General features: G+C 49.3%; 1 protein-coding gene across 1 annotated transcript; it reads left to right on the top strand.

The window, feature by feature from the left end:
- The first annotated feature begins 2322 nt into the window (after positions 1–2322).
- On the top strand, positions 2323–15054 carry FOXF2 (forkhead box F2). Its single transcript, XM_081206555.1, has 2 exons — positions 2323–3795; positions 13025–15054. Exons 1-2 carry the CDS (start codon positions 2835–2837, stop codon positions 13192–13194), a joined length of 1131 nt encoding a protein of 376 aa, XP_081062681.1. The 5' UTR covers positions 2323–2834; the 3' UTR covers positions 13195–15054.
- The last annotated feature ends 496 nt before the right edge of the window (positions 15055–15550 follow it).

Raw genomic sequence — 15550 nt, 5'->3', positions numbered from 1 at the left:
TTCTCACCGAGGTGATGGTGGCGGACCTGGGTCTGGGCTGTACCTCTTCGGACTGCACTGGGGGGGGGGGGTTTCAGGACAGTCTCCATGCTCCCTTCCAAAGTCCCAAATATCGTCCCCCATGGAAAACTGACATAGCAGAAAGCGAGAAAGGCTAAACTAACTGAAGACCAGGTTTTTGTTGTTTTTTTAGATGTAGGATCTATCTATATCTATCTATCTAGCTGGCTGGCTGGCTAGCTAGCTAGCTATTTAAAGGGTCCTTTTCTTTTTCTGGATGAGTTTCCCGTCATTTGACTCAATTTAACACAAGACAAGAAAAACTTTGTCCCCCTCGCTAGGACTGAGAGATCCAGTTCTCCAGGCGCAAGGCTTTGGAACAATACTTTCCCATTTCCTCGCTATTATTATTATTATTATTATTATTATTATTATTATTATTATTATTATTATTATTATTACTACTACTACTACTACTTTTTTATTTTCCTTTGAGAATCTAGACAGAGAAACGGTGTGGGCTTTGAAGCTAGGAAACGCGTTGGTTTAGTGCACGATTCCCTTTCTCGGACCGCTGTCAGGACTCAGTGTTCCCAATCTGTAAAATGTGTCTAAACAAGTGACTATTACGTCATCTAAGTGCGTTGCTTTGAAGACAAGCACTCTATTAGCACTGTGGTTAAACATCGGTGCCCGCTGCCTATGTGCTGGGGTGGGGCTGGGGCGACAAGCGACTATGGAGTTGATAATCCGCAATGGCTTGAATGCCCCCGTCCCCTCCTTGATAGACTTCTATTCCATGAATGAATTCCTTACCCAAACCCCAGCATGAGCAGAGCACGTGGTTTCTCCCTGGAAATCAGTTTGAGCGGTATCTCTCTCTCCCCCAGCCCCTCCCCCCCCACAGATTCCCCCTCTGTAGATTACCAGACTACCAGCAGCGCTGCAATCTCAGCATTCCTATACAAAGGTATCAGGAGAGTAGAGGAAGGGAGTCACGGGTCACAGGCAGAGATCTGACTGACCTCTTGCGGCACCGGGCTCTGGGTGTACTCTTGGGCAAGCCCTCAGCCTCCTGTCTGTGAAATGGGACTAGCTGAGTCCGACCTCCCAGGCTTGTTATGATAAACAACCAAGGTCGGATTTGCAAAATCAAAAGTGCTTTAAAGAAATGATAAGAACGGAAACTAAGCTGGCTTCACTTTCTGATGTTGGAAGGGAAAGTAATGTACGTAGGTGATGCTGCAAAAAACCCTCTTGGGCTTCTCGAGGATGTCAGGGTTTTTGGTGTTTTTTGGGGGGGTTTACGATTAGGACCCGGATGTGCTGCTGCGCACTTTTACTGTATAAAGTACTGACGCCTCCTTTGATGCGGGTGTACACGCGTGTCCAAGTCTGGGGCCACTAGGGCATTGGGAGGGCGCGAGAGCGGGCTCCTTAGATGGCGATGTATAACCATATCTGTGTATCTAACATCTAAATTCCTGGGTCGAGCTGCGACCCTGCAGTCCTGGTACTTGCTGAAGCCACTGGCAAAAATAGAATAATAATCTCATTGGCTTTTCAAATGGGCTACGGTTGCACACTTAATTCAATGCAGTAGCCAGAGCAATCAATAGGAAATCCTTCCAGGGAAATGTTTTGGGACTAAATCCTATTGATTCATATGGTTTCTACTTTTCCTTAAATGTGCAAGCTAACCTACTGGAAAGGCAGGGATATGTGCTTAGCGGTTTCGACCCAAAGACCTAAATTGGTTGGGTTTACCACACACACACACACACACACACACACACACACACACACACAGAGTCCTGGAATGACGCATTCGCTCTCACTTTGGCACAATCTGTTACGCAGAATTGAAGACACCTAACTTGATGCAATCGATTAGAAGCTACTTGCAAACTTAATATTTGACAAACTTAATACATGGCACATGCAGGGAATGTTTCTGGAGGGTGGGGTATATGGGTATTGTTATATGTGTTTTTCAGAAACTGGAAAAAAGAGTATTTGTGTTTTTTTCAATAGTGCGATTCTTTCTGGTCGCAAAAATCCCCGAGCATTCCTTTGAGTTAGCCGAGATCTCTGGCAGTTGTCCTGGCAGGAGTAGGAAAGGAGCAGAAAAGCCACACCACCCGCGCATTACCTTCGGGGTCTGGCGCTGAGCGTGCGCTGCGAGGCTTAGCAACTGTCTCAGGGCAATCGTGATGGATGGTATAATTGCGTGTAGCGAGGATGGCAGCCAGAGAGATCTGGAGCCTCTGCGGGCAGCTCGCAGGACTGGAGCGGGGGGGGGGCGGGTGGACAGAGGCCAGCTGGAGCGGAGGAGCTGCGCCCATTCGGGCCCCCCTCCCCTTCGCTCCTCTCTTCCCCCAGGCTGATTTTTTGGATAGACTCAATGGGAAAGGAGATTTCGGGAAAGAGGGAGGGGGAAGTTCCTCCAGCAGGCGACAGATTTAAAGTCCCGATAGGCGTCCGCGGATTCTGTTTGGCTGCGCTGCCTTTACGCAAAAGCGGCGAGGGGTTTCGCTGGATTTCCTCTTCTTTAAAGGCTTCAGGATGGCCACCAGGTGGGGGGCAGAGAGCCGAGCCGGAGAGCTGGAGAGAACTGTAGGCTCCTGAGTCGGGGGAGCGGGGGAGGAGAAGGAGGAGGGGGGTCAGAGAGGGGAAAGAGGGAGGGAGGGAGCGCTGGGCTTGTGTGAAACAGAAGAGAGGCAGACAGACGGAGAAGGAGAGAAAGGGAGGCTTGCGCAGGGAAGGAGGGAGGGAGGGATGCTCAGGGACCGCTTCCAGATCGCCGAGGAGGTGGCCCAGGAGGAGCAGCTTCCATGAGCTCCGAGATCGGGGCCCCGGTGCCTCGCAGTCCGGCCTTGATGAGCCAGCAGCCGCCGCCGCCGCCCTCCGCGCTGGAGTCGTCCAGCAACGGCAGCAGCAGCAACAGCAGCGCTTCAGCGTCCGCGCCGTCGAAAGCCAAGAAAGCCAGCTCGGGGCTGAGGCGCCCGGAGAAGCCTCCTTATTCCTACATCGCTCTTATCGTCATGGCTATCCAGAGCTCGCCGTCGAAGCGGCTGACGCTGAGCGAGATCTACCAGTTCCTGCAGGCGCGCTTCCCCTTCTTCCGCGGCGCTTACCAGGGCTGGAAGAATTCGGTGCGCCACAACCTGTCGCTCAACGAGTGCTTCATCAAGCTGCCCAAAGGGCTGGGCCGGCCCGGGAAGGGCCACTACTGGACCATCGACCCGGCCAGCGAGTTCATGTTCGAGGAAGGCTCCTTCCGACGGCGCCCCAGGGGCTTCCGAAGGAAATGCCAGGCGCTCAAGCCCACCATGTACCACCGCATGGTGAACGGCCTGGGCTTCCTCCCGCAGGGCTTCGACTTCCAAGCGCCCCCCGCTGCCCCGTTGGGCTGCCACCCCAACGGCTACAACCCCCTGGACGTGATGCAGGCCGGCGCCTACGAGGCGCACCACGTCCCACACATGTCTCCCAACCCGGGCTCCACTTACATGGCCAGCTGCCCGGTGCCTTCCAACGGCGGCGCCGACTACGGCCCCGACAGCAGCAGCAGCCCCGTGCCCTCATCACCCGCCATGGCCAGCGCCATCGAGTGCCACTCGCCCTACGGCAGCCCCGCGGGACACTGGACCTCCTCGGCTGCCTCGCCCTATCTCAAGCAGCAGGCCCTGCCGCCGCCCACCCCCGCCGCCCCCACGGGCATCCACTCCGGAGTGGCCTCCTACTCGCTGGAGCAGAGCTACTTGCATCAAAACGGCAGGGAAGACCTCTCAGGTACCAAAGGCGACCCGCCCCCACCTCCACCTCCCTAAACACACACGCGCTCAACCCTCCAAACCTTTGCCCACCTCACGAGTAAGCCGAATGGGGTCCTCCAGCTTCTTTTGAAATAGGAAATCAGCCTGTTGACATTAGATAGATGGATAGATAGGCAGAGATAGATAGATGGTAGATAGATTAGATAGATAGATAGATAGATAGATAGATAGATAGATAGATAGATGATAGATAGATAGATAGATAGATAGATATAGATAGATAGATGATAGATAGATAGATAGATAGATGATAGATAGATAGATAGATAGATAGATAGATAGATAGATAGATAGATAGATAGATATAGATAGATAGATAGATAGATAGATAGATAGATAGATAGATAGATAGATAGATAGATACTCCGCAGATACCCATAACTTGTTCAAAGGAAGCTTTGGGCTCAGTTCTTAAGCATGTTCCTGCAGAAGTACTGTAATAATATTTTATTGTAAACAGGCAGATCTCGTTCTGGTCATTTCTATTTACAACTTAATACATTTAAGAGGTAATTGATCTTCTTAGTCGCCCACAGCTCCAGCCTCGCTCCCACTGGAGGATTTCACTGCCACTAACTTGACTGGTTTGAGATCCTACAGGCGTGATGCTAAGAGCACAATCTCCTGGGAGTAAATGCCATGCAAATAACAATTTTTTAAAAGGATTCAGTTGCAAATGGCTCTGTCAGGCACGGAATGCTGAACAGTCCGGAACGCTCACTGACACCATCCAGCAACTGGTGCGGATGTGATCCACACACACCATAGGATGGGTCGCATCCCGTGGGGATTGCAATAAAGCTAGACTAGAGCTTGATCGGGGCCGTTCTCTTGAAAGTGCATTATTTGGGATTCTAAATCTGGGAGGCAAGGGCGAGGAATGCAGGTTAGGGATCCAGCCGACGGCTGACAGCGAGCAAACAAGCTGGCTTGAAAATAATATATTTGGATGAAATCAAGGAGAACATAGAAGTAAGGCTCTTTAAACCAACTTTTTTGGACTTGCAGGCAGGCCAGGGATGATAAGACGCTGCCCTCCCTTCCCAAATGCACACTTCCAGAGTAAGCGGGGCGCCCATCTCCTTTAGAAACTGTGGGCGTAGAATCAGGAGGTGGCAATGGTTTCTGTGAATTAATCTTGAGCACTGAGATGTGATCCCGTCCACACTTACTTGGTAGTAAGGGCCGCTGGAACCAATGGGATTTATTCCAAGTGGAAGTTGTTTAGATAGGACGGCTTGTTAATGTCTCAGTTCATTACGGCAGTGAAAGCTTCGATCTAGAGAAGTTGTAAATACTTTTTTTTTTAATGTGCCAAAGATGTTGGAGAGGAAGGTGCGGAAGGCGCTGGTTCGGTTTCTGAAAGCGAAACCCTGAACAGGAAAGTGACTAGATATTTCATGAATACCGAGTGGCTGCGATCTTGAGCGCACCTACTTAGAATTAAGTGCCAAAGACGGTTTTGGATCGGGATATTAGAGGGCGCCCATCATCGTGGCGTCTGGGCGCATCACGCTCACTTAGGTGACCAGCTGTTTGATTTCTGAGAACGACCCTCTTCATGTGCAGTGTGTGTGTTATATATGTATATATCTCGACAGATGTAGATTAGATGGGGGGGGGTGTTCCCAGTGCAATGACCTGCGACCTCCAAAACCGTAGGTAGGGTGTTGTTGTTTTTTAATTAAAAAAAGAACACCTCTTCGCGGGGAAGGCGGGCGATTGCGAAGAGACTGGAAATAAATCCCTTCGCTCGCTCAGGTTAAAGTTGTAGCTGTCAGATAACGCTGCCTCAATAACAAGCCCCGATGCTGGGGCTCCTCGGTGTTTTCTCTGAAAACACCAGCTTTGACGTGAGAAAACAAAAGCTGCTTCCAGGGGGGAAAATAGACCTATTGTTCGGAGAGAAGTAGAGCAGCAATTCGGGAGGGCTGGGATGGGAGGGGGGACTTGTAGGAGAGAGATATATGACTTTTTATCCCACCCACCCCCTCACCCGTTCACCCAAAGAATATAGCCGCAGGACATCCTCCTGACTGTGTCTTAGTAAAGCCAGGCTCAATTTGTTGAGCAGAATGCCAGAGATCAAGGTAAACTACAGATAGATTATTTTTACTTCGCTGCCTTATTGATAATCATCTTATTTAAATTGGAATCTCGATCATAGCGCCCAGTCGCTGGCTCGGCATTGCAGTTGAGTCACGATTAGTATTATTAGATCGAGATTAACAAATTAGGCAAACAACTCCCCCACCCCTCTAAAATACCGGCGGCTGCAATTCGAAGTCCATGTGTAGCCCACGTTTAGGCATGTTTACTCAGCAGGAAGTCCCCACCGTGTTCAATGGAGCTTACTCTCTGTGTAAATTGCAGCTTTTAGTTTGGAGTTCGCTTCACTGATCGCAGTGGGCCTTACTCCCGAGGAAGCATGCCTAGGATAGCCTTTTTAAAGAATTTGGCTGCAACCCCAAATATTAAATATGCTCGTCCTATGGTTATGTGGTTAGAATTTGGGAAGCTTTCAATTTAATAGGACTTACTGGCGAGTAAGTATGATTAGGATCGCGCTGGCAGAGCGCATCCTGGTGTTTTCTTTTTCTTTCTTTCTTTCTTTCTTTCTTTCTTTCTTTCTTTCTTTCTTTGGCGTGGTATAATAGATAGATAGATGATAGATAGATAGATAGATAGATAGATAGATAGATAGATAGATAGATAGATAGATAGATAGATAGATATAGATCCAGCCACAGTTACGTACTTTTATTTCCCATTGACTTCAACGGGGATGTTAGACACGTGCTTTTAAATCTCTCCTGGCGAAATCCGCGGGGAAAGGGCTTTTACTTTGGCTGGATCGTGTCCGTTTTGAATAAAGTGAAGCGCCAGCGAGCATGACATACGACAGCTTCTTTCCTGCAAGTTTCTTTAAAAAAACAAAAAACCTTTTCTCAGCCCTGATGATAGCGAAGAAAACATAACAAATCTCAAAAAAGGGTCTCATTACCACAGCGGGAGCAAAAGAAAAAGAAAAAATACCCTGGAGGTTTATAGCCATCTAATTGAAAAAGAGGGAGAAATATTATCTGCATACAGCCTGAGGGATGAGGCTGGGGGGCGGTAAATCTATTCGGATTTTCTTTTCAAACCGCAAAAAAAGGTGCTAGCGTGAGACTCAGACCCGTTTCTATAACTGGAAGGAACTGCTCTGTCGTTGTTTTTTTCTCTTCGCAGTACGTTGCTTTTTATAGGAGAGAAAAAATATTTCTTAAAAAAAAATTAATAAGACTCTTTAGGAAATCTGGGTGGAAGAGAGCGAGAGAGCTGCGAGTGTAAGGCATCAAAATGGGTAAAAGATGTTGGGCTCTTACGGAGGAAATTTTCCAAATAGCCCTTTTAAACGTGGGTCTCGGAGGTTAACTAAACAAAGACAGTCTGGGCTGGACCACACCGAAGGGGATTGGAGCTTGACTTAACCCAGATGAGAGCGAGGTCTTGTTCAATTTTATGGGAATTTCAACAAGTAACAAATACAGACGACCTTGTCCATTGCTTCGCTTTGCTTGTCGGCGACCTGCTGTCAATCATCTGCTGCGCCCAACTCTCCATCTCTCTTCCCCCCCCCCTCCACCACTAGCGCCCCCTCCCTCTCCAAATCACCTTCCTTTTTAGCTTGGGATTTGGGGAAAGAAATAAAACACCAGAGCCCTTCCCTTGTGGAAATGATTCCAGAAGGATCTCTGGAAGTTTTGTTTTGTTTTTTAAACGAGAAGAAGGATGGTGAGGGTTGCATGAAACCGACATCCTAATCTCCCGAGGTAACTATAGGAAGGAAACTTAGATACAGAATTTGGTTTTACGGAGTGGCCTTTAATTTTATGTTTACACTTTGATTCTGACTCTAAACACAGTCCCGCCATTGGTTTTAATGGTCTCGAGGCTGGGCGTAGGAGAAGTTCCACTGAGTGTAAATGGGACTTTAACTGGTCAGTAATGGATTGGGGTGAAGGAAGATAGTAATTTAAAAGCGCATCGTCTCCCTCGGTTGCCTCATGCAGTTTCCGCATCTAAATCCACCCTTCTTTAAAATGCCCATTTCCTGGATTTTAAAGGACCTCATTCTTTCTCAGAATTATCCAACCGCTTTCTGAACCCAACACGCTGGATCGGAAGAAATCTTTTGCTTCTGCGTCAGGATTATCTCCTGCTAAACATTTGGCAGTTTTGATAAACGCTATTCCCTTGCCTGGGGAGTATAGGTAGAGGCAGCCCGATCCACAACCCACGTCTCAAACCACATTTACATTGATAACCCTATGCATGTACAGTGGTACCTCGGGTTACATACGCTTCAGGTTACAGACTCCGCTAACCCAGAAATAGTACCTCGGGTTAAGAACTTTGCTTCAGGAGGAGAACAGAAATCGTGCTCCGGGGGTGCAGCGGCAGCAGGAGGCCCCATTAGCTAAAGTGGTGCTTCAGGTGAAGAACAGTTTCAGGTTAAGAACGGACCTCCGGAACGAAATAAGTACGTAACCAGAGGTACCACTGTATGCGTATCTACGTCGAAGTAGGTCTCAGGAAACGCATGCCCAGGATTGCAACCCTAGCCGAAACTGCCAGCTCCAAGTAGCGCTCAGGTGTTTCAAAGACTCAATAACTGGTTAGGCAGGGATTTCTGCTATTACTTTGGGCTTCTTGGATCCCGTTGAGGAGAAGGTGATCAAAGCACCTTAAAGATGTGCAGGATAGTAGGCCTAAGGAAGCTTGGTTGATGCTTCTCAATCAACCAAGCCAGCTATGCCGATGTAGGCTCTTCAGAGTCAATGGGAATACTCTAAAATAAGCAGGTTGCCAGTAGGAAACAGAGTTTCTTAAATCTCATCCGGATTAAAAGAAAAGTTTAATCTTAAGGAAGTGGGGAAGGAAACTCAGAAATATTTTTGAAGTATTTTTTTTTAAGCATGTTTAGTTGGGGAACAATATGCTATATAAATCCAGCTCCAGTGAAGAAAACCTGCTATAAAACATAAACAGGGAAAGAGAAAGAAAGAAGGTTGCAAGCGCGTTTCCTGGGAAGTAGACAAATCCTAGGCATATTTTCTGGCAGGGAAATTTTTCCCACTTCAAGGAGACACTACAGCAGGGATTGGGGAACCGGTGTGGCCTTTCAAGTGTGGTAGGACTCCAAGTCCCATCAGCCTCCGCGGGAATGCTGACTGGTCAGGTGAGCTGGGGAGCTGGGGTCCAGCAACAGCTCCTCCTCACCCCAACATCGCCTCTCCAAGCGAGCCTTGGACCCCAGCATTGCAAAGGATGCGATTGGGGAGGTCGGTGAAAGAGTGCATCGCAGGAGTATATGAGACTGGAGCAGTGGCGTAGCGTGGGTTGTCAGCACCCGGGCAAGGCAAGTAATTTGCGCCCTCTAACCCGTGGATTTGCGCTCCCTAACCCTAACCCCCAGATGTTGCGCCCGGTGCGGCCGGCCCCCTCTGCACCCCCCACGCTAGGCCACTGGACTGGAGGACACAGAATCAGACCAGGACATCTCAGCTCCCCCGCCCCCAACCCGGTCCTCGCCTGCTAGAAGTAACCTCCACTGATTTGCAATGAAAGGCCTTCGAATAACTGCTGCCGGGATCGGCGCCTGCTTCCTGTCAGCCCAGTGGCATTTAGCAACCGAGAAAATGTGTTTAGGATCACGATCTTAAACGAAACTTTGAAGTCCTGGCAGGCAAAGCAATCGAGGACCTAAGGTCTCTGCCCCGCCCGGAATACCAGGCGCTGCGGAGCCGCTTGTTTATGAACTGACAGCGCTGTAATGTCGGTCCCCAATTGATTTTTATCGGTCAATAAAGCCCCATCAAATCATGCACGGTTTAGTGCCGAGGAGATGCTAAATCCCGGCCTCTCCTGAGCCTCCCTCCCGCTCTCCCCTTAGAAGGGCCGAGCAAGATTGGAAACAGAAGTCGCTTCTCTCCGAGGCTTAGAGGCGAACGGAGCAGAGGGAGGGAGAGGAGGAGGAGGAGGAGGGAGGCGGACATTTTTCGCACACTGTTAAACCAAAGCGAACTGATTGAATCAGAGCTGCAATAAAGCGCACCGGTTTCATTAGGAGCATACCAGGCAGGTTATTAGAAAGACGGAGGAAATCCAGCGAAATAATCGCTTTTACCAAAGGGACCACTCCGGGGTGAGCAGAGGGGCAGACGGGAGAGAGAGAGAGAGAGAGAGAGAGAGAGAGAGAGAGAGAGAGAGAGAGAGAGACCCTCTAACTATTACTCCGCACAGCCCCCCAGGGTCAAAAGTGAAGAAGGCGTTGAGCGGAGACTGAGAAAATTCAGCAAGGGGCTTCTCCACTTTCGCTCTCGATGGGAGTCCTTTTTCCAACTGCTCAGCTAAAACAACTTTGGAAAAAGAGGAGTTATGGGGAGGGGTATCGATCCGCCTCCCTTCTTTCCAGACCCCTGCAGTCTTTTGCATCAGTTGGGGAGATCAGTGAGAAAGGGAACGGTCAAGTCTACCTCTCTGCAGCCCTAGAAACGAAAGCCCCGATTGGCAGACAGAGCTATCCAAAACGGTTCCTGAACAGGAGGGGAGGGAAGAAGAAAAAGAAACTTATTTGTTTATTGCGTTTTTACCGCATCTTTTTCTCCAAGGAGCCCCAGGGGGCGTCCGTGGTCCTCCTCCTGCTCCTTTAACCCCACAAACCAACCCTGAGAGGTAGGTTAGGCTGGGAGGCGGTGTCGTGAGTGGCCCCGGGTCACCCAGTGAGCTTCCTGGCCAAGTGAGGATTTGCACGCTGGTCGCTCCCACGCCCTAGTCCAGCGCCCTAACCGCTACACCATACTGCTTTTCTGAAGATGCCCCGGGGGCTGCTCTTCATTTACGGGGCACGGGCAGATTGTCCTACTGAGCCCACTCGTTGCGGTAGGAAAGTTCCTGCAGCTAGCTAGGAAATAATGGAGAGCGGCTCTGGTATTTCCCAAAACACTTCGGTGCCCAACAGCACTCCTGGGTGGAAGGGAAGACTCCCCGGGTCTGGCCACCTCGACCTGACCGCTGCGGCCGGATCCACATTGTGGCTGTAACCGCCCCATGTAAACTAACCCAGATCTTACAGCCCAGGCGTCACACTCTGCGCCAGCGCGGTTTCCAAGCCGCTTTGGTCAAGAGTCGCCCTGTCGGTTCCTTGAAGGGGCTTATTCAAAAGATTTCAGAAATAGCACAAGCAGGTTGTAAACTGAAATGGGGCATCCCACTGGGTCTTCCACGGGAGATGCTCAAGATCCGGATTGCATTCAGTCAGCTAAACAAGAGCACTTCGGTGAAACTAGGATGTGGGCTTGAGCCTCTGTTGCTGCGCGGAGCCAGCGACAGGCGTGCAGGATGCGCAACCACGTCCATGCGCATCAAATTGCGCACATCAAGCTGGTGCGAGCAGATCCGTCGCTGCAAATGTTTTGGGCCAGTAATCATGGCAGGGATTTTTCTGCCTTTTAGTTGACCGAGATTCGGGAGATTCCTTGAGATAAATGGCTCAGGTGCTTAACAGCATTTCGCGCAGCGGCCTCTGTGGAGTCGGTGATCTCAGGCTCCCCGGTCATTGCTTTGCTATCAATAAGGGTTGCATTAGAAGCATCATAGGATAATATTCTGCTGTGATCTAACCACCTCAACATAGATCATGATCCGAGATTAGCATTTATAAGGGGAACGCAAAACAACTCAGCGCATTTATCATGGGGTTTGGGCAGAGCTGAGTCAGAATCGGGAGAAGTCCACTGAGTCCCATATAGTGGCGTAGCGTAGGGGGTGCAGGGGGGGGCGGTCGCACCGGGCGCAACATGGGGGGGCGCTCGCACTCGCAGCTCTCTGCCCCTACTAAAATCCACGGGTTAGGGGGCGCAAATTACTTGCCTTGCCCCGGGTGCTGACAACCCATGCTACGCCACTGGTCCCATAGATTCTGAAACTTCCTCTCTCAGAGGGAGGGGGGCCCTTTCCACAAAACTCTCTCCGAACCTCGTATTTTGACTCGCACTTGCGAATAATAGCAGGAGCTGGAAACTTTCAGCCCTTACTGTAGCTTTTACTGAGGACCCTAACATTGTACTTCACTGTAATGCTAAATGGTTCAGAGGCTTTCTGTGTTGTGAACCGCCTGTGCGAACGATAGCTGAAAGGCGGTCGACGGGTGCCGCAAACAAGTTCATCTGGGTAGATTATGCTCTGCCCCTAATTTATGGGTCAGTATTTATCCCCTGAAAAGGGGGAGCGAGGCGGGAGGACCGCTGGGTCTGGACGCTGACTATGGAAAAGGAAGCTCAATTGAAAATCGAAGTGCTTTACTTTAAAGTCAATTGTGTCGTTAGGATCAGGATCTTAATTCATTCGGAGTTCCACATTCCCTTTTTCACTGAACTGTGCACGGATCCTACAGGCCCAGAATACCTAGGTGTGGAAAAATCGAGGTAAACGGGACAGTGATCCACTTATTGGAGACTGCAGTCTCAGTCATATTTACCAGGCAGTAAGTCTTCTCAAAAATAGTTGGGACTTACTTCGGACTAAACGTCCGTAGGATTGCACTGTGAGAAGCCCTGGAGGCAGTTTGGCGTCCTGCGCGCTTGTGGGCTGATCGGAAGCCAAAGTCAGGAGAGACATATGTAGGCCCCATACCTTTGGCTTAAAGTGAGATGCGTTGTGAATAGGCATAGTTTGGGCAGCGACAGCCGAGAATGGGTCTGTAGGTCCGCCGCACAGCATTTAAATGCTCGTTAGAACATTTAAAAAGGAGAATAAAAATAAACAAATAAGGCTTTGATTGCCTCTATGAGGAAAGCCAGCTATGCGTCTTCCTCTCCCTTGCAGACTTGCCTTCTTCTGGCTATCAATATAGTTACTATTGCAGTCCGCCTTCTTTCCAAGGCGCTCAAGGCGGCTTACACTCCTGCTATCCACGCAATAATCCTGCTGGGATCGTGGGAGTTGTGGGCCAAAAACATATGGAGGGCCGAGTTTGAGGAAGCCTGACCTAGGCAGTGGGGATTTTGAAGTCACACCCTTTAACCCGTTGACCACCCCACCCGCCCAGTCACGCCCCTCAGCTACCCACTATGGCTTCTCCAGGAAAACCGTTTGAGCTGTTCTATGGACTCGCTCGCTCTTTCTCGCTTCCTCCGCAGTGGGGCTGCCTCGCTACCAGCATCACCCGTCCCCGGTGTGCGACAGGAAGGATTTCGTCCTCAACTTCAACGGCATCTCTTCCTTCCACCCGTCGGCCAGCGGCTCCTATTACCACCATCACCACCACCATCAAAGCGTCTGCCAAGACATCAAGCCCTGTGTGATGTGAACAATGACCTTGGGAGCTGGATTGAAAGGAGAAGATTGGGGAGGTTGGGGTGGGAGCGAGAGAGAGAGGTCCAAAGACTTCACCCAAAAGATTACACGCAACGGGAGGACTCGCGCGGATCGAGCCCAGAGGTCCACGCCCAGCTCCGCGAGCCTCCCTTTGTAAGTACAGTGCGCCAGTCACTTAAGGAAAGCCGCGTAAGGGCCGGACGCCCCGTTGGATACGCGCGCTCCTTTTTCGCGGGATCCTAAGCCTCTCCCACTGAGTTCACAGCAGGCCTGCACGTGTTCCCTGCGAAGTAAGCCCGACTGCGTCCAGTGGGGCTTCCCAAGCGTGCAGGATCAGCACCTCTAGCCCCACAGAAACGTGCGCAATGTTGCAGCTCCATCCTAGAGCTCCAGAATGTGAAACTAAATCCCACCGACTTCAGCTAGGAAAGGGGACAGGTGGGGGGGGGAGGGGGCGATTGGAGGCATACTTCCTCAGAAGTAAATCCCATAGAGTCCAATGGTTCAATGCGTATAGGATGGCAGTCTTAGCCTTGAATAGATCCGCAAGAGGGAGAGGACTGCGATCCTAGACATACACCCGCATCTAGGATGGAAAGGTGGGCTGTAGCGCAGGAAAGCTCATAGCCATGATGGTATTAATAAATAAATAAGCACCAGTCTTTAAGGTGTCAAGTGTACGTTATGTATATGACACAGCCTTAAGCCTCAGTCAACCCAAGGAGACTTTCCTCTGAAGAAAGCATACTTAGGATCGCGCTGCGTACAACTCAAGCTATAGGGAATGGGCTCCTGTTTGCTTTGTGTGTGTGGATAAAAGGGCAGAAGATGGTCGCTGCAGCGCCAGGCAGGTTCAGAATCAATCGGGCACATTCCTTTGATAGCCAATATTTTAAAGATGTGAAGCAGAAGGCTAGTTCATATACATATAGTTACATTTTTTAAAAAAAAAAATAATAATAGTCAAAGGCAACTGCGGTTGGAATCTGCCAGCTTTTCAATTACACAGAAATTGAGGGCGGGGGGGGGAGATGTCCCCTTTTTTATGCCTGATGTCCGTGCAACACAGAAACAATCCGCATTCACTGAGTTCGCCTACTCATCATCCGAATAAAGCACTTTCGTTTTGAGTCCTGCTTCATTTCAGCTGGAGAGATCTATGCATGTCAGGGCATTGCAGCACAAGGTAGGCTTCGATTCTGCACGTGTTTACCTGGGAGTACGTGCCATTGGACTCCACGGGGCTTACTCCCGAGTAGAAATATATGGGATGCACCGTGAAGTCTTTGCGCCGCTGAGATTACCTTCCGAGTAAGCTACGTAGGTTCACGATCACACTCTCCTGTTGAAACCAGCGATGTCTGTCACAGAATCGTACCTCTAGCTTTTGAAAATGCAGATTTATTATTCCCTAGTGTCAGCAGAGCCATTGTTCTGCGGGATGCTGTTTCGGCAGCACCAGCCAGTATTAACAAACCTTGTTTTAAATTTTGGAGAGGGTGTGTGCTTGTGCGTGGTTGTGTCGCTCCCAAGAAAGTCCCCAGATTCTGTTTGTTTGTGTTTTGTTTTCCAATATTGCAACAATACCACGTTTGGGGTTTAGTTTATTTCCTTTCTTGCTTTCTTTTTTTTTAACTTTTTTAAAAAAAAGTGTTTATATCACAGTCTTTTAAAATAATTATTTGGAATAAATCTCGTGTATACTCACACACTATCGCTTTTAAACCGGAGAGTATAATTTGCACTTATGTATAACGTTTGTCAAAATATTGTGATGTACAAATTTGTTGGGGTGGGTTTCTTGTTGATGTGTGCGGTGTGTTCCCCCCCCCCAATAAAATGTATATGGCCAGCGCGCATTTTCCTTTTCCTCGGCATGCTAAACTCCTCGGTTCTTATACCGAATTGTAACAGGAAAAGGAGCGTGCATCTCGCTCCTTAAAGGAAAGGCGGGAAACCGGAGGCGGATCCAGGAGGTGCGGTGACTTCGAGGTGTGTTTTTGTTTTCCGTGGAACGCGACCAGAATTACTTCGCTTGCGGGCTGCAGCGTTTAACAGACGAAACACCCCGTCTATACCCAACGCTTGGTATAGTTTGTCTATTTTTGACATTTTTTTCCCTTTAGAAGAGAAACGTATTGGGGGAAGACAAAGTATTAAAAATCTCAGATTAAAAAAATTCAAATGGAGTATCCTTTCATTTCAGGGCTTTGATTTTTCCTCCCACTCCACCTTCAACAAGTGTTTACACACAGAGAGAATTCAGAAACAACCCATCAGACTCCTCTTTGCATTCATTAGACAATAATCGAAGCGAGTTATTCCCTCCCTTTTTAAAGGAAGACAAA

The sequence above is a fragment of the Podarcis bocagei genome (assembly GCF_964188305.1).
Source record: "Podarcis bocagei genome assembly, chromosome: 8".
Lineage (NCBI taxonomy): Eukaryota > Metazoa > Chordata > Lepidosauria > Squamata > Lacertidae > Podarcis > Podarcis bocagei.
Note: the sequence above shows the minus strand (reverse complement) of the source record. Positions and strands in the feature narration are given on the sequence as shown.